This window comes from Bos taurus, chromosome 10 (genome assembly GCF_002263795.3).
Source record: "Bos taurus isolate L1 Dominette 01449 registration number 42190680 breed Hereford chromosome 10, ARS-UCD2.0, whole genome shotgun sequence".
NCBI classification, from domain to species: Eukaryota; Metazoa; Chordata; class Mammalia; order Artiodactyla; family Bovidae; genus Bos; species Bos taurus.
The window spans coordinates 65570833-65598126 of NC_037337.1; the positions used below are offsets into that span (position 1 = coordinate 65570833).

The 27294-nt window shown below is 38.3% G+C and overlaps 1 protein-coding gene across 8 annotated transcripts in view; it reads right to left on the bottom strand.

Annotated features, from left to right (window-relative positions):
• FERMT2 (FERM domain containing kindlin 2) overlaps window positions 1–27294 on the bottom strand; it is a 77168-nt gene that overhangs the window by 33089 nt on the left and 16785 nt on the right. For all 8 annotated transcript variants that reach the window (XM_024997834.2, XM_010809381.3, XM_005211866.5 and 5 more), the window contains exons 3-4: window positions 15404–15637; window positions 640–774 (exon numbers count right to left, since the gene is read on the bottom strand). In XM_024997834.2, the coding sequence (XP_024853602.1) occupies window positions 640–774; window positions 15404–15637 (369 nt within the window). The remainder of the gene's footprint in view (window positions 1–639; window positions 775–15403; window positions 15638–27294) is intronic.

Genomic DNA, 27294 nt, shown 5'->3' on the forward strand with positions numbered 1-27294 from the left:
TAGACAGCATATTCAAAAGCAGAGACATTACTTTGCCAACAAAGGTTCGCCTAATCAAGGCTATGGTTTTTCCTGTGGTCATGTATGGATGTGAGAATTGGACTGTGAAGAAGGCTGAATGCCGAAGAATTGATGCTTCTGAACTGTGGTGTTGGAGAAGACTCTTGAGAGTCCCTTGGACTGCAAGGAGATCCAACCCATCCATTCTGAAGGAGATCAGCCCTGGGATTTCTTTGGAAGGAATGATGCTAAAGCTGAAACTGCAGTACTTTGGCCACCTCATGCGAAGAGTTGACTCATTGGAAAAGACTCTGATGCTGGGAGGGATTGGGGGCAGGAGGAGAAGGGGACGACAGAGGATGAGATGGCTGGATGGCATCACTTACTCAATGGATGTGAGTCTCGTGAACTCCGGAGTTGGTGATGGACAGGGAGGCTTGGCGTGCTGTGATTCATGGGGTCGCAAAGAGTCGGACACGACTGAGCGACTGATCTGATCTGATCTATATATTCTACACATGTGTGTATAAATGAATCACTGTGCTGCAATACCTGAAGCTAACACAATATTGTAAATCAACTATATTTCAAATACACACACACTCACAGAGGCATACCCATACTTAGTCAAAGACTCACCTGATCCAGGAGTGATAAGAGGCCCCTCTAGTTCAAGTGCCTCATCTTCAGACTGATCATCTAGCTTTTTCTTTTTTTTCTTTGTTGGATCTCTGGGTTTTTTCAATAGAGAAAGCTCTTCAGGGTGTCTGATGTCTGTTACAATTAAGAAAAAAAACATTATTTTACTGGGATAATGGAAAGTTTAAACACATTACACTTGGTAAATCTACGAATCCATTTCAAAACAAGACCTGTAATTTCCTCCTGAGCATGTTTGTATTTTGCTAGATACTAACGCCATGCAAAACACTAGAATATGACACTTTCAAAAACAATATACCAAAGCACACTTAATTTGTAACTATCCAATAAATGTAGTTACCTAGTAGAAAGATAATACTATGGTACAGAAAGAAAATAATAGAGCTCTTATTTATATATGTTTTAAACCAAAACTCTATGTAAATAGGGTTTATATTATATGGTTGGTTCATTCTGTATATAAGTTATACTGGATATATGAAGTAAATGTAAAGAAAATATTTTCACACCATTACCAAATCTCAAAATTTTAATCAACTCAAGCTTTCCTACCTTGATACCAAATGTCTACAAGTTTCTGAATATTCTATTCATTTTCATGTGAAGAACCTGATGTGTACACATAACGAAAAATGGGCAAAATAACAAAGATTGATATTTTCCTGTGTCTGCTGTCTGGTCTTCTACAATTCCGTATCTCTAACAGTACAGTTAGTGATAGCTAGGAGTATAAAGTTGTCACCCATCAAAAAAAAAAAAGAAAGAAAGAAAATCACCAAGTGGGTTTTAAAAAACCAAAAAATATATAAGCAGCAAAATGGCTACACAAAAAGAATTAAAAATGACCCAAATAAGTTTATATATTACATTACATATTATATACCATGTCCATAAACAGCAGGAATGACTTAAGAAGTCAGTGATGTTGTTTAGACACTAAGTCATGTCCAACTCTTTTTCCACCCCATGGACTGTAGTCTGCGAGGCTCCTCTGTCCATGGGATTTCCCAGGCAAGAATACTGGAGTAGGTTGCCATTTTCTTCCCCAAGGGATCTTCTAGACCCAGGGACCAAACCTGCCTCTCCTGCATTGGCAGGCAGATTCTTTACCACTGAGCCACCAGGGAAGCCCAAGTTAAGAAGTCAGTTCCTCCCAAATTGAGCGAAAGATTTGATGAAATTCTAATCCAAATTCCAGCTTACTCTTCTGACTGTAGAATTGTTCTCATTTCCTTATAAATTTTATAATAGTGAAAGCAATTTTGAAAACGAATAAAATTGGAAGACTTAAACTACCTGATTTTAAGACATCATAAATCCATAGCAATTAAAACTGTGCAATTACTGGCTAAATGATGAGACATATAAATGAATGGATCAGAAGAAAGGACCCAGAAACAAATCCAGACACAGCCAATTATTTTGGACAAAGGTGCTATGGCAATTCAAAGGAAAAGGGAAATCTCTTAATTCAGTTAAGTCGCTCAGTCGTGTCCAACTCTTTGCGACCCATGGACTGCAGCACGCCAGGCTTCTCTGTCCATCACCAACTCCCAGAGCTTGCTCAAACTCATGTCCACCAAGTCGGTTATGCCATCCAACCATCTCATCCTCTGTCGTCCCCGTTCTCCTCCTACCTTCAATCTTTCCCAACATTTGGATCTTTTTCAATGAGTCAGTTCTTTGCATCAGGTGGCCACAGTAGAGCCTCGCAGACTAAAGTCCACGGGGTCGCAAAACAGTCGGACATGAGTTAGTGTCTTCAGCATCAGTCCTTCCAATGACTATTCAGCACTGATTTCCTTTAGGATGGACTGGTTGGATCTCCTTGCAGTCCAAGCGACTCTCAAAAAGACTCTTCTCCAACACCACAGTTCAAAAACATCAATTCTTTGGTGCTCAGCTTTCTTTATAGTCCAACTCTCACATCCATACAGGACTACTGGAAAAACCATAGCTTTGACTAGACGGACCTTTGTTGGCAAAGTAATGTCTCTGCTTTTTAATATGCTGTCTAGGTTGGTCATAGCTTTTCTTCCAAGGAACAAGCATCTTTTAATTTCATGGCTGCAGTCACCATCTGCAGTGATTTTGGAGCCCCCCAAAATAAAGTCTGTCACTGTTTCCCTGTCTATTTGCCATGAAGTGATGGGACCAGATGCCATGATCCTAGTTTTCTGAATGTTGAGTTTTAAGACAACTTTTTCACTCTTCTCTTTCATCAGTTTCTTCAGTTCTTTGCTTTCTGCCATAAGGGTGGTGTCACCTGCGTATCTGAAGCTATTGATATTTCTCCTGGCAATCTTGATTCCAGCTTGTGCTTCATCCAGACTGGCATTTCTCATAATACACTCTGCATAGAAGTTAAATAAGCAGGGTGACAATATACAGCCTTGACGTACTCCTTTCCCGATTTGGAACCAGTCTGTTGTTACATGTCCAGTTCTAACTGCTGCTTCTTGACCTGCATACTGATTTCTCAGAAGGCAGGTAAGGTGGTCTGGCAATCCCATCACTTAAGAATTTTTCACAGTTTGTTGTGATCCACAGTCAAAGGCTTTGGTGTAGTCAATAAAGCAGAAGTAGATTTTTTTCTGGAACTCTCTTGCTTTTTTTTAATCTCTTCAATAAACAGTGCTAAATGAGAGACTCATGTATTTTTCAAAAAGAACATTAGCTCTCATCTAATGCAATATGCAAAAATTAATTTTATGTATCATAGGCCTGGGCTTCCCAGGTGGCACAGTGGTAAAGAATCTGCCTGACAATGTAGAAGACAAGGGTCTGATTCCTGGATTTGGAAGATCCCCTGGAGGAGTAAATGGCAACCCACTCCAGCATTCTTGCCTAAAAAATCCCATGGACAGAGGAGCCTGGTGAGCTACGGTCCATGGGATTGCAGCGAATTGGACACGACTGAGCAACTGAGCACATCATAGACCTAAAGAAAATTTAAGTAGACAAATATTTCTTAGATAGGATACCCACACCCCTTATTAAAAAACAAAAAAAAACCCAACAACTGCCCTTTACTGTAAGAAAAAAAAACTGTTGTGAAAACAAAAAGGCAAGCTGTATACTGGGACAAAATATTCACATAATATATTATATCTGACAAAAGAGTTGTATCCAAAATATATAAAGAACCCATTCAACTTAATAATAAGAAGACCAGTGGGCTGAAGATTTGGATAGGCATTTCACCACAGAATACATAAGAATAGCCAAGAAGCATATGCAAAGATGCTCAATATTAATGGTCATGAAACGCAAATTAAAATGACAAGACACAAATACACCCATCAGAGTGGCCAATATGAATAAGACTGATAATACCCAGTGTTGGTAAGGATGGAGAGTAAGTGGAACTCTTATACTCAGTTGCTGGGAACATGAAATGCAAAATTTTGAAAACACCTTGGCAGTTCTTTATAAAGTTAAACATGTTCTTTATAAAGTTAGACACTCCCCTCTTATTTAAGAAAATGAAAAGCATATTTATAATAGTTTTACTCACAAAACTCAATAGAAATAACACAGGTGGAAGAACATGTTATATTTTCGTTATCAGTGAACACTACTCTTAGAATGTAATACAAGTCATCAGTAAAAAAAAAACCCACAATACTACTGATATATTCAATAACATGAATGCATCTCAAAATTATTATCTAAGTAGAAGAAGCCAATTAGAAAAGGGTACATATACTGCATGATTTCATTCACAACATTCCAGAAAATGACAGCAAATCTACAGTGACAGAGCAGATCAATGACTGTTAGGCTAGAGTTTGATAGTTAATGGAAATGTTCTATATCCTGATTGTAGTATTAATAGTTTCAGAGATGGAAACATTTGTCAAACTCATTCAACTGTACACTTTAAATGAGTAGAGTTTATTGTACATCAATTATACAAAAATAAAGTTAATTAAAAAATAAAATGTAAAGAGAGGGAAAGCCAAGGAAAAAAAGCAGCAGAAAGAAGTGCTAGTTGTGTTCTTGGAGTGTTTGGTGGCATCTACACCATCTGTCAGTATGAGGAGAACAGACAATGAAATCCAAGTCCTGGCCTAACTTGTAATGCTGCAGACTGCTAAGTCACTGGATCAGAGTTTGACAGCAGGTAATCTGTACTTTCAGAAACCCACAGTCTCCACTGTGTATTAGGAACTCCACCCAGTATTAGGAACTCAGGAAGCTTTTTATCTAGAGGAAAATTAGAACTAGGATCGGCCACACTGCTGCAGAGCTGATGATGCACAATTTGAGGCAGAAGCACACAGCCAAACTACCTGGATTCACATCTCAGCTACACTATTAGCTGCATGACTTGGGAAAGCTACTAATTAGCCTACTAGCATCCAAGTTTCCTCATATGTAAAATGAAACTACCACCACAGGAGGTGTTTATGAGAATTCAATGATTGCACAGGGCCTGACACACAATAACTACTTCGTAAGTATTAGGTATTAATGTTTTTTACTAATTTAAAAAAATATACAATCATGGTATACATTTGGAAATTACAAGAAAGTATTAAGACATTTAAACCCTGTTTGTGAAAAATGGAATATGACTATGTGATTCAGTGATTCTTAACAGATGTACAAAACTGTGCCCATTATAAATAATGGTTCTGCAAACATCTATATATATCTACTTTTCCACATTTTATCTCTTTAGAAATTCACTGGAATAGAATTACTGGATCAAAGGTTAAATGAATTTTAAGGCCAAAATGTAGCAACATTGGGCATGTGTATTATTTTTTTAAAGCTTTATTTTTAAAACAGTATGTTTATCTCCTTGTTTTAATTTACATTTCTTTGATTATTAGTGATAATCTATACTTCCCCATGGGTTTTTAGCTATTTATATTATTCCTTCCTTTGCTCATTTTTCTACTGCTGCTGCTACTGCTAAGTCGCTTCAGTCGTGTCGAACTCTATGAGACCCCACAGATGGCAGCCCACCAGGCTCCCCCGTCCCTGGGATTCTCCAGGCAAGAACATTGGAGTGGGTTGCCATTTCCTTCTCCAATGCATGAAAGTGAAAAGTGAAAGTGAAGTCGCTCAGTCGTGTCTGACTTGTAGCGACCCCATGGACTGCAGCCTACCAGGCTCCTCCGTCCATGGGATTTTCCAGGCAAGAGTACTGGAGTGGGGTGCCACTGCCTTCTCCTAAATTTCTTCAAATCAGGGCTTCCCTGGTAGCTTAGCTGGTACAAGAATCCACCTGCAATGACGTAGACCTGGGTTCTATCCCTGGGTTGGGAAGATCCCCTGGAGAAGGGAACAGCTACCCACTCCAGTGTTCTGGCCTGGAGAATTCCATGGACTGTAGAGTCCATGGGGTTGCAAAAAGTCGGACACAACTGAGTGACCTTCATTTTCTTCAGATCAAAGTTATTTTGCATATAAAAGTTAACATGGTAGATACCACTGCAAACCACACTGAACTTTTTTACTCATTTACACCTTGAACCATGTTTAAAAAAGAAATCCAAATCTTTCAATAACTAAATGGATTTTTTTTTGTTTCTCTGTTGGTTATTTGAAGTTTACTATTAGGAACACTCTGGTATACATTAGGTTTTGTTTTGTACTTATTTGCTATTTCGGGGTGAATACTTTTCTGAAACATGAACATGGAATTAGTAGTAAAACTGTCCTGAACAAATTACTTTACCAAAGAGCAGATGAACATCTTAGGTACTAAACAGCAGAGATGATATTAAAAATAAATGTTTGTTCCTTAAATTCTGTCACTTAAGCTTCCAGGCAGGTCTTTTTAAAGTTAAAAGTAGTACAGTGACTTCTTTAGCTAAAGTCATAAAATTAAAAATCAAAGATTTTCTTCGTCTTGTATATTCAAGTTGAGATAGGGCTGGGACCTCGGACCCTTTACCGGAGTGCTTGCACCTGGACAAATGTCTCCTCAAGCAACAAAGAACTTATAAGGAATTAAAAACAACTGCATGCATGCGCAGTCAGGGCAATTATGAACAATAAGATACAAAAAGGCCTCAAACCAACTTTCATTTTGCAGGTGCTGGGAGCTGAAGGAGGGTACTGAGCATGATCCCTGCACACAGCACCAAGGGGTGAGCAGATCACCTAACCAGCCCTCCAGCCCAACCCACGGATCTGCTCCCACCAGATCCCCACTTAAGGATCCCACCCTCCCTCAGAGAGTGAGCAAGGGGACTTGTTACCTGTTTTTGCTCTGGAATAGCATGAGTCCCAATAAAGCCATGCCTGAATTCCTCTTTTCAATTTCTATTGATTAAAGAGCCCAAGGACACAATTCCATAACAAAGGTAACCTATTTATCCTTGAAAGTAATTTTGGGGATTTGAATCAGTAGTGTTAAGTTGTACTATGTAGATTCAGAAATTCAGAAGATATTTCAAGTATGTCTTTTGAGCCATATTTATTTAATTAACAGAACTGAATCATAATGGCCTAGAATACTTTTAAAAGAAACAAGATTTAGCATGCTAAGAGATCTAATGATTTATGGATTGTACTTTCAATTCTCAGTGTACCCTCAGCTCTAAATGCCACCACTGCCATGCTGGGAGTAAATAAAAACATTAGCAAATTCCAAGCTTCTGAATAATCACTTGTCTCCTCTACTTCAGTATTAAGTGGGGGCAGGGTGGTGGTGGTAATCTGTCTCTCCACCCATTCATTTCTCCAAAGCAAATCATAAACTGGTACAGGGTGGAAAATCTAAAAAGTACATAGGACATAAAGCTAATCACGCCTGAGATATGACCTGCTTCTACCACAGTTCACCATTACCAAGTTTGGTGGGAGAGAGGAAAGCAAGCAGCACGCCTCCTAAATCTCTAGTACGTCCTTTCTTCTTGAGAATCACTGCACTACATGATTCATCCTTTGAGATTTTTGTTCATGGGCCATTTCCTGTCAGCTCACAAACCAGTCATGAACATTTTTAGAAAAATGAGTACTGTTAACTGTTAACTAGCTTTTTGCTCATAGGCAGATGAAGCAGTTCCTAACTATATGTGCCTGTGAGAACTGCTTGTGATGTAAAAGTAATTATATTAAAAACATATGTTTAGGTCACACCCCCAGATAATACTCTTAGTGACTCGGGGGCTCCAACAGCTTGTTTTATAAAAGTTCTAGTGATGGATGTTAACTAAACTTATTGTGGTGATCATGTCACAATACATATAAACACAGAATCATTATGTTGTACACCTGATGTTTACGTTTATGTGTCAATCGTATCTCAATTTTAAATCTCTACAGGTAATTTTGATTCCAACTTTTTCTTGAGAACTTGCAGCTAAGGGAAAGGGTAGGAAGAGGAGAACGACATCTTATTTCTCTAATGATAGGCGGTTCTATATGCAGCAAGGTAGCTGTTGGCTACACATGAAGTCTGTGAGTAAGTGATTTTCATTTCATTACAGCAATAACCAAAAAAGGTAAATCCATATGCGATACTATTTTAATGCCACAGGAACTTAGGACTTATGTATTTACTCTGTGTCTTACATCAGGAAGAAATTAAACTAGTGAATTTAGGAATCTGAATCACATGTGTAAGAGTGGGCTTGGTGAAGAATACAAATAATTAAATAAGATTTAGATTAAGATAAAATACACTTACAGGACTATGAGATGTAAAATCTTTAAAATGGGCATACAAAATACAATGCTGCCTTTCCTTTATGCTAAATTATAGTTCAATAATAAAGAGATAGCAGCATTTATGAGTCACTACAAAAAACAGTCAGAGAAGGCAATGGCACCCCACTCCAGTACTCTTGCCTGGAAAATCCCAAGGGCGGAGGAGCCTGGTAGGCTGCAGTCCATGGGGTCGCAGAGTCAGACACGACTGACGCAACTTAGCAGCAGCAGCAGCAGCACACAAAACAGTGATCTAGGATCTATTTATAACAAAATGATAAACTATACAGCAATAAAATCCAAGGTTCAAAATCAATGTTATCAAGTAGAGTACAAGTCTAGTGGAAGACAAGTAACATAAATTACCTATATAATTATGTAATATACATAGTGCATATGTATCTCAAAAATTATGGGGCTGAGGAAATGGGAAATGAAGGAGGGGAGAAGGGTACTCAGGTAAAATAATAAAACAGATTTTGTTTAAAAGCAGAGTTTTCTTAAGAGTTTCCAATTAAACATGTAGGTTGAGTTCTTGCATTTACTTTCACTCTTTTCCAAAAAATCATACCAAAATGTAGAGAAATAAAATATGAACCTAAAAGGACAAAACAGGAGAAAAACATCAGATCAGCAACATCAGAAAAATGTTGAGACAAAAGCCAGATGGGAGACAAGCAAATTCTTAGTAAACACAAAATCAAGGTGTCTGCAGGAAACACCAATGGGAAACACATGGACTCACTATGCTAAACATCAAGCATGATCATGTGCTCCAAAGAGAGACAAGAAAAATGAATCCTGTCCCATACTAAATTACACCTACCCCTTAGATACAAGCCCTTTAGGATTCCTTAGAGGAAAATCTGAAAAGCCCCAGAGAAAAGATCCTTTAGATACTGACATTTGAAAAGGTTTGCTCAATGTCTAATACCCCTTAGAGGGACAAGCTAAACAAGCTAAACCCCATTCAACTAGAGCTTCCTATCAGGTATCTGTATGAATGGAAAATCAGTGACTGATAAGACATTATAGAAAGGAATCTGTGGCAGGCAGAAAATTCTAGAGACAGCCCCTTAAAATTTTTGCTCCTGATCATACACTAATCTAGCAACTGCTGTGAAGAGACTTTGCAAATGGAATTAAGGTTACTGATCAACTGATTTTAGGGAGATTAGCCTGAATTCTCTCAGTGGGTCCAAAGCAATTACAAGAAGCCTGCCTAACAGAAAAGAAAGGCAGAAGGAAGCAGAGGAGAGATAAGACAGGAGAGGTCATATAGACTTGAGAAGTAAGAAGAGCTGGACTTGCTATTGCTGACTTTGAAAAAGGAGGAGGGTCACAAGTCAAGGAATTTAGGAGGCCTCTAGAAGCTAACAAGGAGATCAAACCAGTCAATCCTAAAGAAATCAACCCTGAATATTCACTGGAAGGACTGATGCTGAAGCTGAAGCTCCAATACTTTGGCCACCTGATGCAAAGAGCTGACTCAATCATTAGAAAAGCCCCTGATGCTGGGTAAGATTGAAGGCAGGAGGAGAAGGGGGCAACAGAGAGGATGAGATGGTTGGATGGCATCATCAACTCAATGGACATGAATGTGAGCAAACTCCAGGGGACAGTGGAGGACAGGAAGCCTGGTGTGCTTCAGTCCATGGGGTTGCAAAGAGTTGGACACGACTTAGCAACTAACAACAAGACAGAGTAATAAGAATGTGATTTAGCCTCCTGCTTTATTTAAACAATAAAGGAATAAGAAAGAAAGTTTTTCAGATATTAGACAACAAGGAGCACAGGAGAGGAGAGAAAAAAACAATGAGCTGTTTGAGTATACCAGTTTACTGTCTAGAAGTAGTTCAGGGTGGGGAGGGGCAAACAGAGTCAGGTCTTGCTGAGTTGAGACATCTGAGATGGAACCCAGGGAGGCCAAGATGACTAGAATTTGTGGGTCAGAGTACCAGAGAGAAGACAGCTCTGGAGATCTGCAGGGATCCTCTGGGATCTGGGTGAATACAGATCTGTGTACCTGTGAGGTAAAGTTTTCCTAATACACTGGATATTGAGAAGAATCCCCAGAAGAAAATCAGCTCCAGACTAATGGACTTGCCCTTAACGCTTAAAAGCAAGTATCAAAAGGATTCAACTGATTCCAGGTAATCTGACTGAAAAATCTAGCAGAAAAAAAACAAAACCCCAACATTACTTAAAGGAATACACAAAGAAATCCAGCCAACAGTGTAAAATTAACAGACTCTAACATTCAAACAGAAATTACCAGACAAAAAAGAGGCAGGAGTAAAGTTGGAGGGGGCGGTATAACAGATTATATAATCAATTATAGAATTGATTATATAAACAATTATAGAATCAGTAATCAAAGATATGAAAATGGCTATTTTAAGTACACTCCACGTGTTTAAGAAAGCCATACAAATAATGAAAACAAATTAAAATTTATGTATTTTTAAAATGCCAAAACCAAACTTGTAGTGATGAAAACTACATCTGAAATGAATACTGGATGGGATTAACAGAACATCAATGAATTTGAAGATAGCAGTGAACACTATCCAAGATGAAACTTAGAATAAAGACCAAAAAAAGGAAAAGAACATCAGCAACTTACAGAAGAATAACAATTGCTCTAGCATATATGAAACAAGTCCAGCAAATGATAGCAAGTGTGGGAAGGGACACCAAAAATTATTTGAAGAACTAATGGTTGAAAATTACACAAATTTGATAACTGTAAATCCATAAATCTAAGAATTACAATAAAAACAGAATAAACTTAAAACTAGGCCAGGACACATCAGAATATGAAGTAAAGTCAGACAAGGAGAAATATTCATGTATCATTTACATGTGGGATCTAAAAAATGACACAAATGAACTCTCCATTTACTCTTAATAAGGCTCTTCACTTGTAAAGCCTGCATGTCAGAACTCACCTTATATAAAAGAGCTTTTATGTAAGTTCTGGCATGCTTTTGCCAGAAGTGTTTCTTTAAAAAAGGAAAGTAAAATATAACAAAGAACCTCATTTAATCACGACACAGGAGCATTTTCTTATATAACAAAAGAAAACCAAGATAATTTTTACCAAATAAAAAACTAAGAAAGTAGTCGGCCAAAAGTCACACAAGAAAAGAAACAGACAATCTGAGTAAGCCTTTACCTATTAAAAAAATTGAATCAATAATAACCTTCCAAAACAGAAAGCACTAGGGCCAGACTGGTTCACTTAAATTCTACCAAACATTTTTTCTAGTTTTATTGAGGTATGCCTGACATACCTCAGGTATGTCATACAACACTGTGTAAGTTTAAGGTGTACAGCATAATGACTTGACGTACATATACTGTGAACTTACATATACTGATCACCACAGTATTTTCCTTGCGTTAAGAACTTATGACTTACTCTCTTAACAACTTCCAAATAAACCATACAGTAGTGTTAGCTCTCGTCAACATGCATATACCACCTTCCCAAGTACTTAACTTATCTTGCACCTTTTGACCTTGTTTACATGTCTTGGCTATTATAAATAATGCTGCTATGAACATGGGGGTGCAGTTACCTCTTTGACCCAATGTTTGAATTTCCTTTGGATATGTTCCCAGAAGTGGAAATGCTGGGTCATATGGTAGTCTACTTTTAGTTTTTTGAGGACCCTCCACAGTTTTCCATAGTGGCTACACCAATTTACAGTCCCACCAAGAGTGCACAAGGGTTCTCTTCTCTACATCCTTGCCAGCATTTTATCACTTGGCTTTGTGATGATACAGCCATTCTAACAAGACTAACATCGCTGACTCGATGGACATGAGTTTGAGCAAGCTCCAGGAGTTGGTGATGGACAGGGAAGCCTGGCGTGCTTGTAGTCCATGGGGTCGCAAAGAGTCAGACACGACTGAACGACTGAACTGAACTGAATTTTAACAAATGTAAGCTATATCTCCTGTGGTTTTAATTTGTATTTTCCTAATGATCAGTGGTGATGTGCACATTTTCACATACCTCGTTGACCATTTGTAAAACTCCTTTGGAAAATGTCTATTCAGGTCTTTTGCCCATTTTGGGGGGATTTTGATATGGAGCTCTTTATATATTTTGGATATTAACTCCTTATAAAATACATGGATTGCAGATATTTTTTCCTATTCCATAGATTATATTTCATTTTGCTGATCATTTCTTTTGCTGCATACAAATTTTGTTGTTTGATGTAATCCCACCTGTTTATTTTTGCCTGTGCTTTAGATGCTATATCCAAAAAATCATTGCCAAAACCCATGTCAAGGAGCTTTCCTCCTTGACCTTTGAGGAAGAAATTATACTAATATTCTACAATCTCTTTCAGAAGACAGAAGCAGAGGAAATACTTCCTAATGCATTCTATGAGGCTAGCATTACTTTTAATGCTAAAATCAAACAGAGACACTGCAAGAAAACTATAGAACAATATCTCTAATGAACATAAATGCAAAAATATTTAATAAACTACTAGAAAATCAAATTCAATAATGTATTTATAAAAAATAATTACACACCATACTATTAAAGAAATAACTGATATGCTAGACTTTATAAAAATTAAAAATTTCTGCTCTGTGAAAGAAACTGCCAAAGAAAAAGAAAAGATAAGCCACTGACCAGGATAAAATATTTGCAAGTCATATCTGACAAAGGATTGTTACCCAAAGTATACAAAGAACTATTAAAATATAACAGTAAAAAAAAACAAAAAGCTTGACTAAAAAATAGGTCACAGACTTTTAAACAGACACCTCACCAAAGATGCATAGGTGGCAAATGAACATATAAAAATATGTCCGACATTTTATGTCATAATTAAAATGCAAAATTATAACAGTGCTAAGCCACTACACATCGATCAGAGTGTCCACAATCGAGAACACTGACACCACCAAATGCTGGTGAGGATTTAGAGCACTACTGAATGTGAACACAGCATGACATGGCTACTTTGGAAGACAGTTTAGCAGTTTCCCACAAAACTAAGCATTTTCCTACCATATGGTCCAACAACCATTCTCTTTAGAATCTACCCAAAGGAGTAAAAGCCACATGTTCACAAAAAAATCTGCACATAAATGTTTACGGCACCTTTATTATAGTTGCAAAACTTGGAAACAACTAAGATATCTGTGAGTAGGTGTGGAAAATAAACTGGCACATCCAGACAATGGGATATTATTCAGCGCTTTAAAAAAATGAGTTATCAAGCCATCAAAGGACATGAAGGAAATTTAAATCTGTATTACTAAGCAAAAGATAATCTGAAAAAGCTATATATTGTATGATTCCAATTGTACGACATTCTGTAAAAAGCAGAATTATGGAGACAGTAAAGAGATGAACTGTTGCCATGGGTTGGTAGTGGAGGGATGAAAAGGCAGAGCACTGATTTACAGAACAGTAAAACTATTCTGTATGGTATTATAATAATGGTTATACATTCGTCCAAACTTGTGGACTATACAATATCAAGAGTAAACCCTAATGTAAACCATGCAGTCTGGGTCATAATGATGTGTTAATGAAGGTTTATCATTATAACAAATGTCCCATGCTGGTGTGGAGTGTTGACAGTGGGGAGGCTGTATGTGTGGGAATGAGAGTAAACAGGTACTTTCTGCTATGAGAGTAAATAGGTACATTTTTCTGAAAGTAAAAATGTACTTTCTGTTCCATCTTGCTGTGAACCTAAAACTACTCTAAAAAAAGTTTATTAATTAAAAAAAATTGATAAGTGATATAAACAAGCAATTCAAAAAAGAAACTGAAATGGCCAGTTAAGACATAAAAACATAGTTATCTTTATAAACTAAAATTTTTTTCACTCAGAGAAACAAACAATAAAAACTGACAACATTCATGTGTTAGTGATGGCTTCGGGCAGTGGGTTTTCACACAGTGCGAGTTGGAATGTAAACTGGTATAACCACTTGGGAGTGCAATTTGGCAGTATCTGAAATGAATTATGTATACACTTAAAACAAAACAATTCTACCTTCTACTTCTACACCAACACAAAAGAGAAATTCCACCACACATGTACAAAATAATGTAAGATACTGTACAACAACTACAGTAACATATTTTTTGAGTATATACACTCACAGATATGAATATGTTTATGTGTATGTATGTGTCTTTATGTATTTTCAAAAGTACTGGAAAGATACACACTAACCTTATGACAGTAGCTGCTTTATAAAGGGAAATTAGACAAGAATACGAATCAAGAACTTTACCTATATTATTTGACTTTAAAAGTTTAGCAAATGACAAAATATCAACTATTAATTCTAGATGATATTTAGGTGAATGCTACATAGGTCTTAATATTTTTCTGTATTTTTATTTTTCTTCTTAGAAATTCCATTAAACATAAAAAAACCTTGCAATTTGAGTTATTAGATCAAAACAGTAATGTCCTGTATTTCCCCCAAATCTATGGTATGACAGAATTATGTACTAATGATGACAGTGATTCAGATTTTCTCTGATGGTTAAATACTTCCTGTCATATGACAGAACTGGGTCAACCAAACGTAATCCACATCTCATTTCAGAAAACATAAACAGAACTGCTACAAGAGTGGTCAAACTGTAGACTGGTTAAGGAAGGATGCCAACACACGTGGTCATTTCCTTAGGAACTGTGTCAGCCCTTCAGTGAAGGAAGTGACACAATCTGCCTGAATCAATGCAAATACTGATTTGCACTGAAACACTACAAAAGCTACATTGCTCTGACTGCTCCCTTCTCCTTTCCATAAAAATAAAGTCATCAGAAGGAGGTATTCAATAATAATAAATATACGATATACTTCTAGAAAGCAAAGAGCTCTACCAGACTCCTGTTCTAGTTTAACTCAGTATTTCTTTATCTTAAATGTAAAAACGTTAAAGAATAAAGTAATAATTTCACATACACACAAGCACAGATTGCTCACCCCAATCCCTACTCCTCAATGTCAGCCATATACATATCATACAACCCATAATTTCATGAAGAACTGATATAGTACTTACTAAATGTCTTACAGATGTCAGAAACAGCTTTGAAGACTCTATCAGAGAAATTCACTTTCACCTTCACATACTTCATGTTGGGAAGTTGCAGGCGGAGCAGCTTATGTTGGGGGGTGAACTGAAGCTTAGCATCTGCCTGAATGCCATACTTATCCAAGGTCCAATGCGTCTTGAGAAGCCAAGTTCTCTTCTTTTCCCACCACAGAGCATGGTCAGACCAATCTTTTTTTACATCTATTAAAAAAAACAAACAAAACACTTAAAAATCTGCAGGACTGCCTTGAGAGAAATTACAAGCAGAAAACTAAGCAACTAGGTATTTAATATGAACAATTAGTTAAATACTACGTGCCTGTTATGTGATAAGTAATACTAAAGAAATCCTAAAAGAAATACCAAACAGCTGAGAAAACACTGCCGTTAAAAGCTAATATAGAAGGCAGCATAGGCAGAATACACAGGGTAACTAATAATGCTTAAAGTAGACACACACATGACAAAGGAAGCATGACACACATATAACAGAGTATGTACTCTCTGTAAGCATTCAGAGAACATAGAGGACCCTGGGGACTGGAATCAAAAGGACGTATAAATAATGACATGGAGTTGGTGGATTCTTAGCCCAGCTTTGAGCAATGGACATTCTGATGATAAAGTTGGTGAGAAAGGTGAGGTATATGAGGCTGCAGAAGCATGTTGAGGCTAAGGGGTGGTGAGAAGTAAGATGGAACGAAAAAGAACAAAAACCACTATCCTAGGTAAAGAAGAGCCTGGAAAAGAAAATATCCATGAGTAACACTTAACTTGAGAGAAAACAAAAACAAAAAACTACATCCCAACCACACACCCAAATATATTCCAAGAAAAGTAACTATTTCCCCCCAATATATTTTGGCACAAGAAAAAACGTTAATACCTGTTAAACTATTTAACACTCATAAACAATTAAATTAAAAGAAACTAAATAAAGAAAGAGTTGGGACTATAAAGAAAGCTGAATGCTGAAGAACTGATGCTTTTGAACTGGGGCGTTGGAGAAGACCCTTGAGAGTCCCTTGGACTGCAAGGAGATCCAACAAGCACATCCTAAAGGAGATCAGTCCTGAATATTCATTGGAAGGACTGATGTTGAAGCTGAAACTCCAATACTTTGGCCACCTGAGGCGAAGAGCTGACTCATCTGAAAAGACTGATGCTGGGAAAGATTGAAGGCAGGAGGAGAAGGGGACAACAGAGGATGAGATGTTTGGATGGCGTCACTGACTCAATGGACATGAGTTTGAGCAAACTCCGGAGTTGGTGATGGACAGGGAGGCCTGGCGTGCTGCAATCTATGGGGTCACAAAGAGTTGGACACGACTGAGCAACTGAACTGAACTGAAATATAGAAAAGTGTAATTTACAGAAGATTTGGCTCCCTCCAGATACAGATCATAGCAATAAATTTACAAATAAAATCCAATTTCAGCTGGTTATTAAAGTAGCAATAAAAGTAAAGAATGTGGGGATCAATTATATGATGAACTAAGAACCAAAAAGGGGGAACAGGATATTAAAACAACAACAACATAGCAAAACAAAGCTTTCCAGAGGGCGGGGCGGGGGGGGGGGGGGGGGGCGCGCGCGGGGGGGGGGGCAGGGGGAGAAAACTATCATCATGATTCTGATATAAAGCTCATTTGTATACAGTTTTAAAAAGAACTGGTCTATTTTAAGAAGATGAGTTTAAAAGTATATACTAAACCTGAAACTTTGTTTAGCACAACTTGTCTCCCTGAAAGCCTCAGATAGTAAAACATCAAATTACCACACTATAAGCCTAGAAACACGTTCTATAATGGTGAAAGGTAACTGATATAATTCTCCTCATTACTGAAGAAACAGATCACAAGAGGGAAAAAGACCTTCAGTTCCCCCAGATAGTAAAAAAAATATTTTAATGAGTAAGTACTTTAATGGGAAAACTGTTACTTGTGATTTTACTGCATTTTGAAATTTCAGTATTTGTTTTGGGAAAGCCCTGTCAATTATGTTATTTGAAGTTTGGCTGCAGAAATACATATTTTACAACTACTCACTTGTGACACAATGTATTCAATATATAGTACCTGGTCTCTTAAGTTACTTTCCAGCACAGAATTTATCAACTTTTAGAAACAGTAAATCCAATCTGGCTCACAAGCAGAAAACCAAGACTAGGACCTTTTTTGTATACTATGAAGTAAATGTCTCACATGTTACAGATGGTTTACTGTTTTCTTTAGGAACAAAGAGCTGAAGACAGAAAAAGATCATTTGTAAAGAATGACAGTAACCACTGACTTCCCTGGTGGCTCAGATGGTAAAGAGTCTGCCTACAATGTAGGAGACCCGGGTTCAATCCCTGGGTCGGGAAGATCTCCTGGAGAAGGAAATGGCAACCCACTCCAGTATTCTTGCCTGGAAAATCCCATGGACGGAGGAGCCTGTAGGCTATAGTCCATGGGGTCGCAAGGCTGAGCTGAACTGAAGAAATGGTAGATTAGTATCTAATACTTTGTTCTTCAGCCCATTTACTTCTGCTACCAATGTCAATCACTAAGGAAGCCACAACATATATTCCCAGTGCAGGGAGAAGAGAAGAAAAAGCTGTATGCTGCTAATAGTAATAGTTTTGTTAATACTGACTTAAGTCATTTGGATTTCCTTTGTCTTAAATCAAAAGACAACCCTGAAATAAGAACTCTGGTGCAAGTAGCTTATTGAGGTGGGATGGGGGAGGGAGAGATCCCAGGAAGCATACCTTAGGGGATTAGGAAAAGTGAGACACGGGAGAAAAGTCTATTAAGAACCCATTAACTTCTGTGGATAACTGGAGTTCAGTCCTGCAAGAGCCCCTCTGAGGAATCACATAAAACATGACTTAGAATTCTCCTCCTAAGGAAAGAGAAAGGTGGAGGATCTATCCAGTTGGTTGAGGGTTGCTCTTAGGGTCATTAAATTCCCAGCATTTCCCCAGCTGCCATGCATGGGGCTGACCACCCTGCACTCAAGGACTTAACTCACCAAACCCTAAATATTTACTACATGGATTTTTACAGAAAGATTTTACAGGCCCAGATTCAATAAAATCTCAACCTTGCATCAATTAGGGTTCAAACGCTGACCTCAGAAACAAGTACTTCCTATGATCTTCCTCTTTAGAATCTAACCCTCCCCATCAATTCCACCTTGGTTTTTTACACCAAAGGAACAGCAACCACCCCCCCCCCACGGCATCTATTAAGAATAAACACAGGGGAGAAGGACATGTAATCTAAAGATTATGTACTAGAAACACTATGAACAGTTTGTTTACCCACAGAAAGAGAAAGACTCTCTTACCGACTGGAAACACTGGTAAGATCAGTCTTTTTTACCGACAGAAAACAGTGGGTAAGTATCAATATAGGAAAGAAAAATTACCCCAAATAAAAAGAGAAGCAGGACACCAGGAAAGATCTGAAGTGTCAACACTGCACACGCCAGCAAACAAAAACAGAAAAGCGGGCATTCTGACAGTAAAAAAAGCAATCAGTTTTAGAAGATGGAATAGTTGAAGGGACTATAGTCCAGTGGTTAGGAATCCGCTATCAGTGCAAGAGAGGAATCTGTGTGATGCAATGAAGACCTTGCATGCCGCAGCCAAGACCCAAAGCAGCCATAAATAAATGAGATGGAATGATGAGCCTGTGATGTTTGTTCCAACAGTATAATTTTGGTAGCATTCCTGAAGACTCAAAAATGCCAGCAACCTAATCAGCCCTAATCACAAGATAATCAAGAAACAAACAACATCTGTAAAATATTCATTAATTACACAAATATCTACTGAACATTTACCAGAAAGCACTATTCTAGTGCTAGAAATACAGTGATGAGAAGAACAAAGTTCCCACATATTTGAAGAAAGCCAGTATGACTCGAATTGAAGAGGTAAAACACCAGGGAGCTTGGCAGGAGCCCTGTATCCCATAAGGTTGTTCAGCTTTTAATCTTTCCGAGTGTGAGAGAGGCCACTAGAGCAGTGTTTTCCAGCCTGTTTGGCATTAGAATTATCCAAGCAACTTTTCAGAGTAATGCCTGGACTCAGCCCAGACCACTTTGCGTGTGGGTCTAAAACTTGATTTTAAGCAGGGGAGTGATTTTTTATTTCAAAGTCATCAAATAATTTTGAAGAATGCAGGGGTAGGGCTGAGCATGAGTGAAATTCAGAGGCCATGCAAGAAGTTAGCATGGGAGTGGACAGGATGAAAGTTTGAATTGCAATGGCTGGGCAATGAGGAAGTAGAAATAAGGAATACAGACAACTTTTCCTGATCATTTTGTTATACTGGGGAGTAGAATAATGGATGGTAGATGAACAGAAAGGGGATAGAAAGTCCAAGAAGCACTTTCAGTCTTGTTTTTAAGAACAAAAGGTATTTCAATGTTACTTAAATAGTGATAATCCGGTAAAACTTAAAACACATATCCAATTATTCTTTAACTTGACTGCCCCTCCAGAGAGTCATTGTGTCACAGTGTCATTTCAAAACTTGTTAGAGGCTTGACTGAGCTCTCTTAAATATGCAAGACAACATTTTCCTACTTACTAGAAAATCTTTCTTTAGTTTGGCTCTGTATTACACTGTATATCTTATTTTGAAGCTAATACCTACACGTCATGTCCCACAGCTGGCTCCACTACAGATATCACAAGAATATATTTATTCTATTCAAAAGTAGCAAAAACAACTTTACACTCTGATGAGAATCCTGAGGAAGATGATGATAAACCAATTGAGACTCATTCACCAAGGCAAATGTAGAGCTAATAACACCTCAAAAATACTTAACTATACAAATTGTGTGTGTGTGTATGTAAAGCTGTGTATCTTAACATAATAGCTCCTTCATTTCAACCCAGGCAGATTGAAACATTATAAATATAAGGCCAACAGGATCAGAGCTAGTGCTGGGTAATCCTACCACGTTTCTTCTGTTCACCACTGCATCTCAAACTGGCCAACCCTCCTCAAATGCCTGTGTACCCTCCTTCTCCTCAGCAGACAACCATGGATTCTACTTCAGAAAATAGAGACGCCATCAGATTGAAACTATTTCACCTAAGGGCCAACCAAATGTACAAAGCTTCTTGCATCTGTGCCAGTATGGGTCTCCTGCCTTTGACTTATGATGAAAACATATCTCCTCCTAATTATCTGAAACCAACCCAGCTACATATGCTCTGTTGCCACTCCCACCTTCTAGAAACCATGCACTCCTCACTCTGGCTCCTAGGTATTTCATCCATTCTTGTGACTTTACATGGCCTCTATGCACTTACCTTCCTAGTTTTTATCTCCAGCCTACCCTTCTGCTTAGAGCACCAGTTTATACATCCTACTGACTACCCCACATCTCCACCAGGATGTCTCAGAAGAATGTCAAACTTAATATATACAAAGTGTGTTGGCCACTCAGTCATGTCCACCTCTTTGAGACTCCATGGACTGTAGCCCACCAGGCCTCTCTGTCCATGGAATTCTCCAGGCAAGAATACTGGAGTGGGCTGCCACATTCCAACCCAGGGATCAAACCCAGGTCTCCCTCATTGTAGGCAGATTCTTTACCATCTGAACTACTCAGGAAGGTCCAATACATGCAAAACCTAGCTCTACTGTCATTAAGTAGGCCTAAGAATCAACCCAAGCTGCTCATGCTAGAAAGCTAAAAGTAGTGAATTCTCTTTCCCTAGTCTGCACATTCATCAAGCCCCTCAGTTCCACTTCCCAAAATCTCCACTTCGGTCTCCACTGGCACCACCCTATTTCAGGTCATCATTATTATCTCTTACACCAACTACTGCCAACAGGCTCCTGTCTAGTCTCCTTGATTCCATCCAGTACTTTCTACGCGACAGCCAAAGTTATTTAACACTTTCATGTTAATCCCCCAGCTGAAAATCTTTTAACAGCTTGCAACTGCACTGAGAATGAAATCCAAATGACTTCTAGTCTACAAACTTTCACCCAGTACAGCCCGTCTCCTCTTCCACACTTATCTTGCGCTACTCTTCCTCTGCCAAGGCCACACCTACCTTCCTTTTATCCCAAGAACTGTCTAGTAAGTAAGCTTTTTTGCCTCAGTGGCTTTGCAAGTGTCACTACACTCTCTGAATGTCTAGTTTTCTGTCTTCCAAATTTTAAGTTCCATAGTCTCAGAGTTTTTCTTAACCACTCTAAGACCTCCAGTGTCCTATGTTCCTCCTTTATTCTTTATTTCAGTACACTGTAGCATCACTTATCAAAATGTGCATTCATTTCGTTTGTTGTTCCTGGGATGGGGGCGGGGGGTTTCTTAATTTCCTACTAAACACTGAGAAGACAAGGACAATGCCTATTTTGATCACCATTATATTTCTAGCACATTGCACAGGTGACTGGCACACGTTTGATAAATGAATCCTTATATTGAAAAATTTAAAGATCCTTCATTACATCAAGAAAACATTAATCCCAGAATAAACCGATGAGATGGCTGGATGGCATCACTGACTCGATGGACGTCAGTGTGCGTGAACTCCGGGAGTTGGTGATGGTCAGGGAGGCCTGGCGTGCTGTGATTCATGGGGTCGCAAAGAGTCGGACACAACTGAGCGACTGAACTGACTGAACTGAAGAAGACACAAGACTTGTACTCTGAAAACTATAAGATGCCGATGAAAGAAACTGAAGAAGACGTAAACAGATGGAAAGATATGCCATGTTCATGGACTGGAAGAATCAACAGTCAAAATGACTATACTACCAAGGCAATCTACAGAGTCAATGCAATCCCTATCAAAGCACCAATGGCATTTTTCACAAAACTAGAAAAAAAAATCTCAAAATTTGTATGGAGACACAAAAGACCCCGAACAGCCAAAGCAATCTTGAAAAAGAAAAACAGAGCTGGAGGAATCTGGCTCCCTGACTTCAGACTATACCACAAAGCTACAGTATCAAAACAGAACAACAGCCAACAACAGAAATATAGATCAATGGAACAGTATAGAGAACCCAGAAATAAGCCCATTCACCTATGGTCAATTAATCTATAACAAAGGCAAAACTACACAATGTTGGAAAGACAGGCTCTTCATCAAATGGTGCTGGGAAACTGGACAGCCACATGCAAAAAAAATGACATTAGATCATTCCTTAACTCCAGACACAAAAATAAGCTCAAAATGGATTAAAGACCTAAATGTGAGACTGGATACTATAAAACTCTCAGAGAAAAACATAGGCAGAACGCTCTCTAACATAAATCACAGCAACATCTTTTTTGATTCATCTCCCAAAATAATGAAAATAAAAGCAAAAATAAACAAATGAGACCTAAACTTCAAAGCTTTTGTATAGCAAAGGAAACAATAAACAAAATGAAAAGACAACCTACAGATTGGAAGAAAATATTTACAAATGATGTGATCAATGAGGGATTAGTCTCCAAAATTGAGAAACAGCTCATGACACTTAATAGCATCAAAACAAACAACCCACTCAAAAAAATGGGCATAAGAAAGACCTGAATAGACATTCCTCCAAAGAGGACACACAGATGGCCAACAGGCACATGAAAAGATGTTCAATATCACTCGTTATCAGAGAAATGCAAATCAAAACTACAGTGAGATATCATCTCACACCGGTCAGAATAGCTATCATCAAAAAACCCACAAACAACAAATGCTGAAGAGGTTCTGGAGAGAAGGGAAACCTTCTACACTGTTGGTGGGAATATAAATTGGCACAACCATTACGGAGAACAGTATGGAAGTTCCTTTAAAAAAAAAACAAAACTAAAAATAGAGCTACATATGACCCTGCAATCACACTCCTGGGCATATATCCAGAGAAAAACCCCAATGTTCACTGCAGCACTATTTACAATAGCCAAGACATGGAAGCAACCTAAATGTCCATCGACAGAGGAATGGATTAAGAAGATGTGGGACATATATACAATGGAATATTACTCAGCCATTAAAAAGAATGAAATAATGCCATTTGCCACCACATGGAGAGACCTAGGAGTGCCATACTGAGTGAAGTCAGTCAGAAAGAGAAGGGGAAATATCATATGACATCCTTTACATGTGGAAACTAAAAAGAAATGATCACCTGAACTTACAAAACAGAAAGAGACTCACAGACTTAGACAATGAACTTACGGTTGCAGGGGGAAGGGATAATTAGGGACTTGTGGCATAGTAATGTACACATCGCTATATTTAAAAGGTATAACCAACAAGGACCTATTGAACAGCACATGCTCAATGGTATGTGCCAGGCTAGATGCGAGGCAGGTTTGGGAGAGAATGGATGCATGAGTCCCTTTCACTGAAACTACCACAACAATGCTCACTGACTATACCCTAACACAAAATAAACAGTTTAAAGTTTGGGAAACAACAACAACAAAAAGAAAACAACAAGGAAGTTACTCTGAAACCAACATGAAAAATAATATGTAAAATTTATTTAGTTCTATGTTCAAAAATTCATTTTTTCTCCTTCAAATTCAGAATTAAAACATGTCTACACTAAGTACGGCACAGATTCTCCTAGACACGGGGCATCAAACCATATCAACCTCCTCTTATTTCTCACATCATCTTTTGCTCAAGACAATCCTTATAGCATGAAATGATTATGTTCAAAAAATTCCTTTGAGTCTTAGAATTTAGATTTGCCACAAGGAAACATTATAAATAGATTCCAAATCAGACTATTACCCAAATCTAAAATAGTCCAAAGTATACTATAAGAAATATTCCACTAATCATAAGGCTTTTTGCAGAATATATGGTCAAAAAAAAAAAAAAAAAGAATATATGGTCAATGTTCAACTAGAGATGTAAGGAAAACTGCTAAGTGGCACCTGCAGTGTGGGCTGGAGGGAAGAGACGCTTAAAAACAACGGAGGTGTTAAGTGGTGAGGGAGAGCTCTTCCTGCTAAAAGTAGCACACTTGGCTACTTCCCCCTCATCCTTCATTTACTGTAGGAATTGACTGGCCTCCTTCCTCAAAGTTTCTTTCCTCTGCTAAAAAAAAAAGTTCCTCACAATAGAAGAGCTTTACCTTCTGCTTTCCTCACCAATTCCTGAAACATAGTACTCTGAAGTTCTTGTCTTTTTAATCACTCAGACTTCCAAAAAGCAAATAGGCAAACTGGACAAAGTGTTGCTCTTTGGATACACAACCAATACGCGAATCGATAAGCATTTTCCAAGGACCTACTATATGCCAGATTCTAAGCTAGGCCATGGGGATATATACTTAAGTTACACTTATCTCAGAATTCCCATCCTAGAGGTTCTTGCTGTTCAAGTGAGGGAAACATAAATTTAACGAGCTAAAAAGATAAAAGAGCAAAATGCAACAGGAGCAAACAACTTTAAACGTGGAAGACTGATAAGGCTCTGAAGAAAAGGGGACATTTTACCTGGGTCTTAGTGTGGGAGTTCTAACACGTAACTGTTCTATAGACAATGAAAGTGAAAGTGAAGTCGCTCAGTCATGTCCGACTCTGCGATCCCATGGACTGTAGCCTACCAGGTTCCTCTGTCCGTGGGATTTTCCAGGCAATATTACTGGAGTGGATTGCCATTTCCTTTGCCAGGGGATCTTCCCAACCCAGGGATTGAACCTGGGTCTCCCGCATTGCGGGCAGACGCTTTACCGTCTGAGCCACCAGGGAAGAAAAGGGAGGTAAAGGGATTATTAAATGAAGTGGAAATACCCCAGGGCTTGCCAGAGGGACTGGAGAGTGCTGAGAAGTGAAATATGGAGGCTGTATTTCATTCCCGCCCTTCCTTAACATGGTACCTGCCATTCCTAACTCAGAGCTAAGTGGCCTGCACTGGTAGCAGGACTATTGTGCAGTAGACTTCAAGTTATCTTGCAGGCAAAGAGCCGAGTAAAATTCTGGTGGGAGTTTCAACATACTTTCCATAAGTCTGACATCATGGATCTTTCTACAACTTGCTTATTAGTTTGTGCCTTTCCCTGCCAGTATCACAGGAAGGCTTACAAAGACCCAAATAAACTGGGAACTGAAAAGGTCCTTAGGAATCAACCCAATCTAAAATTCTTCATATAGATAAGTAAACCAGGTTCAGTGGGGTTAGGTTCTCGCTTGAGGCTCTACAGATCCTCAGGGGCAGAGAGATCAGATTTCAGTTCTAATAGGCACCTAACTGAAATCTCAGCTAAGAAGTCGGCAAGATGAAATGGGTTCACAGTCTAAAATTATGTTCACTCAGCTCTGCCCAAGGGAAACAAACTCCAGGCGGAGAAACCTTGTCATCAGAGACTGCTCTTTTATTAGGGTCTCAAAGAACTATGGGGAAATAGTCACTTAAACGACTCCATTTCTCTATTCCAATACTATCCATACACTGGAAATGTCAATTTGTATATGATGGACCCCAGTCCTCACAGGCACCAAGAAGCTAATCAATTCAAGATATATCCTAAGATACATATATATGTATGTGTGTATATATATATATGTGTGTGTGTGTATATATGTATGTATGTGTGTGTATATATATATATATATATGGCATTTCACCAGATAATAAGAACTGGACCATGGAAATTGTGATTCAAGTAAGACTGGTTTCAGGAGGTCGTGCCTAGAACCAGCCAACACTGCAAAGTCACTCATCAGTTCACTCTCAAAACACCAAATGTGAAGGAATATTTATATTATACATATATTCAATTGACTTAATAATGACAGCTATAGACAATAAAATTCAAAAAGGTTATGGCTGGTAGCTATTTAATTATTTGAAGAATACATATACTACTAAACAAAATTAAACTGAGTTTAAAACAAGTGAAGAACAGAAACAGATTATCAACAGCAAAGAGGCAATTCAGAAAAATAATGTAACTAACCACTTATTTTATATTAGAGATTAAATAAAAGTATATTATAAACTGAATATTCTGTATCACATAAAAATAACTGAAACAACTTCTAAATCATTCTTCTCTTCCTTAAGACTGTTCTAGAGAGACCAGAAGTAAATTCCTCAGTTATTTTTAATCTTATTCTAGAAGAGCAACCCTCCTTCCAGAATCATCCTTTACTCTAGAAGAATAATCCAAGAGATTCTCAGCAGTGCATTCTATACTACATCACTACCACATGATCTATGACTTAATTCAAGTAACTATAATAGGATTACTAGTATACCAGAAATAAGTATATTCCTGATTTTCCACAGCTATGAAAAGCAGAAAGAAACTGCTTTTAACCAATCCCAGAGCTAACTCAGCTGACATACACTTTTAGTAATCAATAAAATGACAAGAGCAAACACTGGCAATGACGCATGTCAATATTCCAAAACTCAGTAACTGTTGCCCACTCGCCCCATCCATTCAACAAATTAAGCGAAGACTACCAAGATCATGGAGGAGGAAATGGCAACCCACTCCAGTGTTCTTACCTGGGTAATCCCACAGAGAGAGAAGCCTGGCTGGCTACAGTCTATGGGTTCGCAAAGAGTTGGACACAACTAAGCGACTAACACTTTCCCTTCATACCAAGATCATGTGTGTTTGCTAAGCCACTCAATCATGTTGAACTCTTTGCAACCCCATGGACTGTAGCCCAACAGGCTCCTCTGTCCATGGGCTTCTCCAGACAAGAATACTGGAGTGGGTTGCCATTCCCTTCTCCAAGGGATCTTCCTGACCCAGGGATCAAATCCGTGTCTCTTATGTCTCCTGCACTGGCAAGTGAGTTCTTTACTACTAGTGCCACCAGGGAAGCCCCTCCAAGATGATACAAAGAGTAATTATATTAACCTAATCTTTAAAATC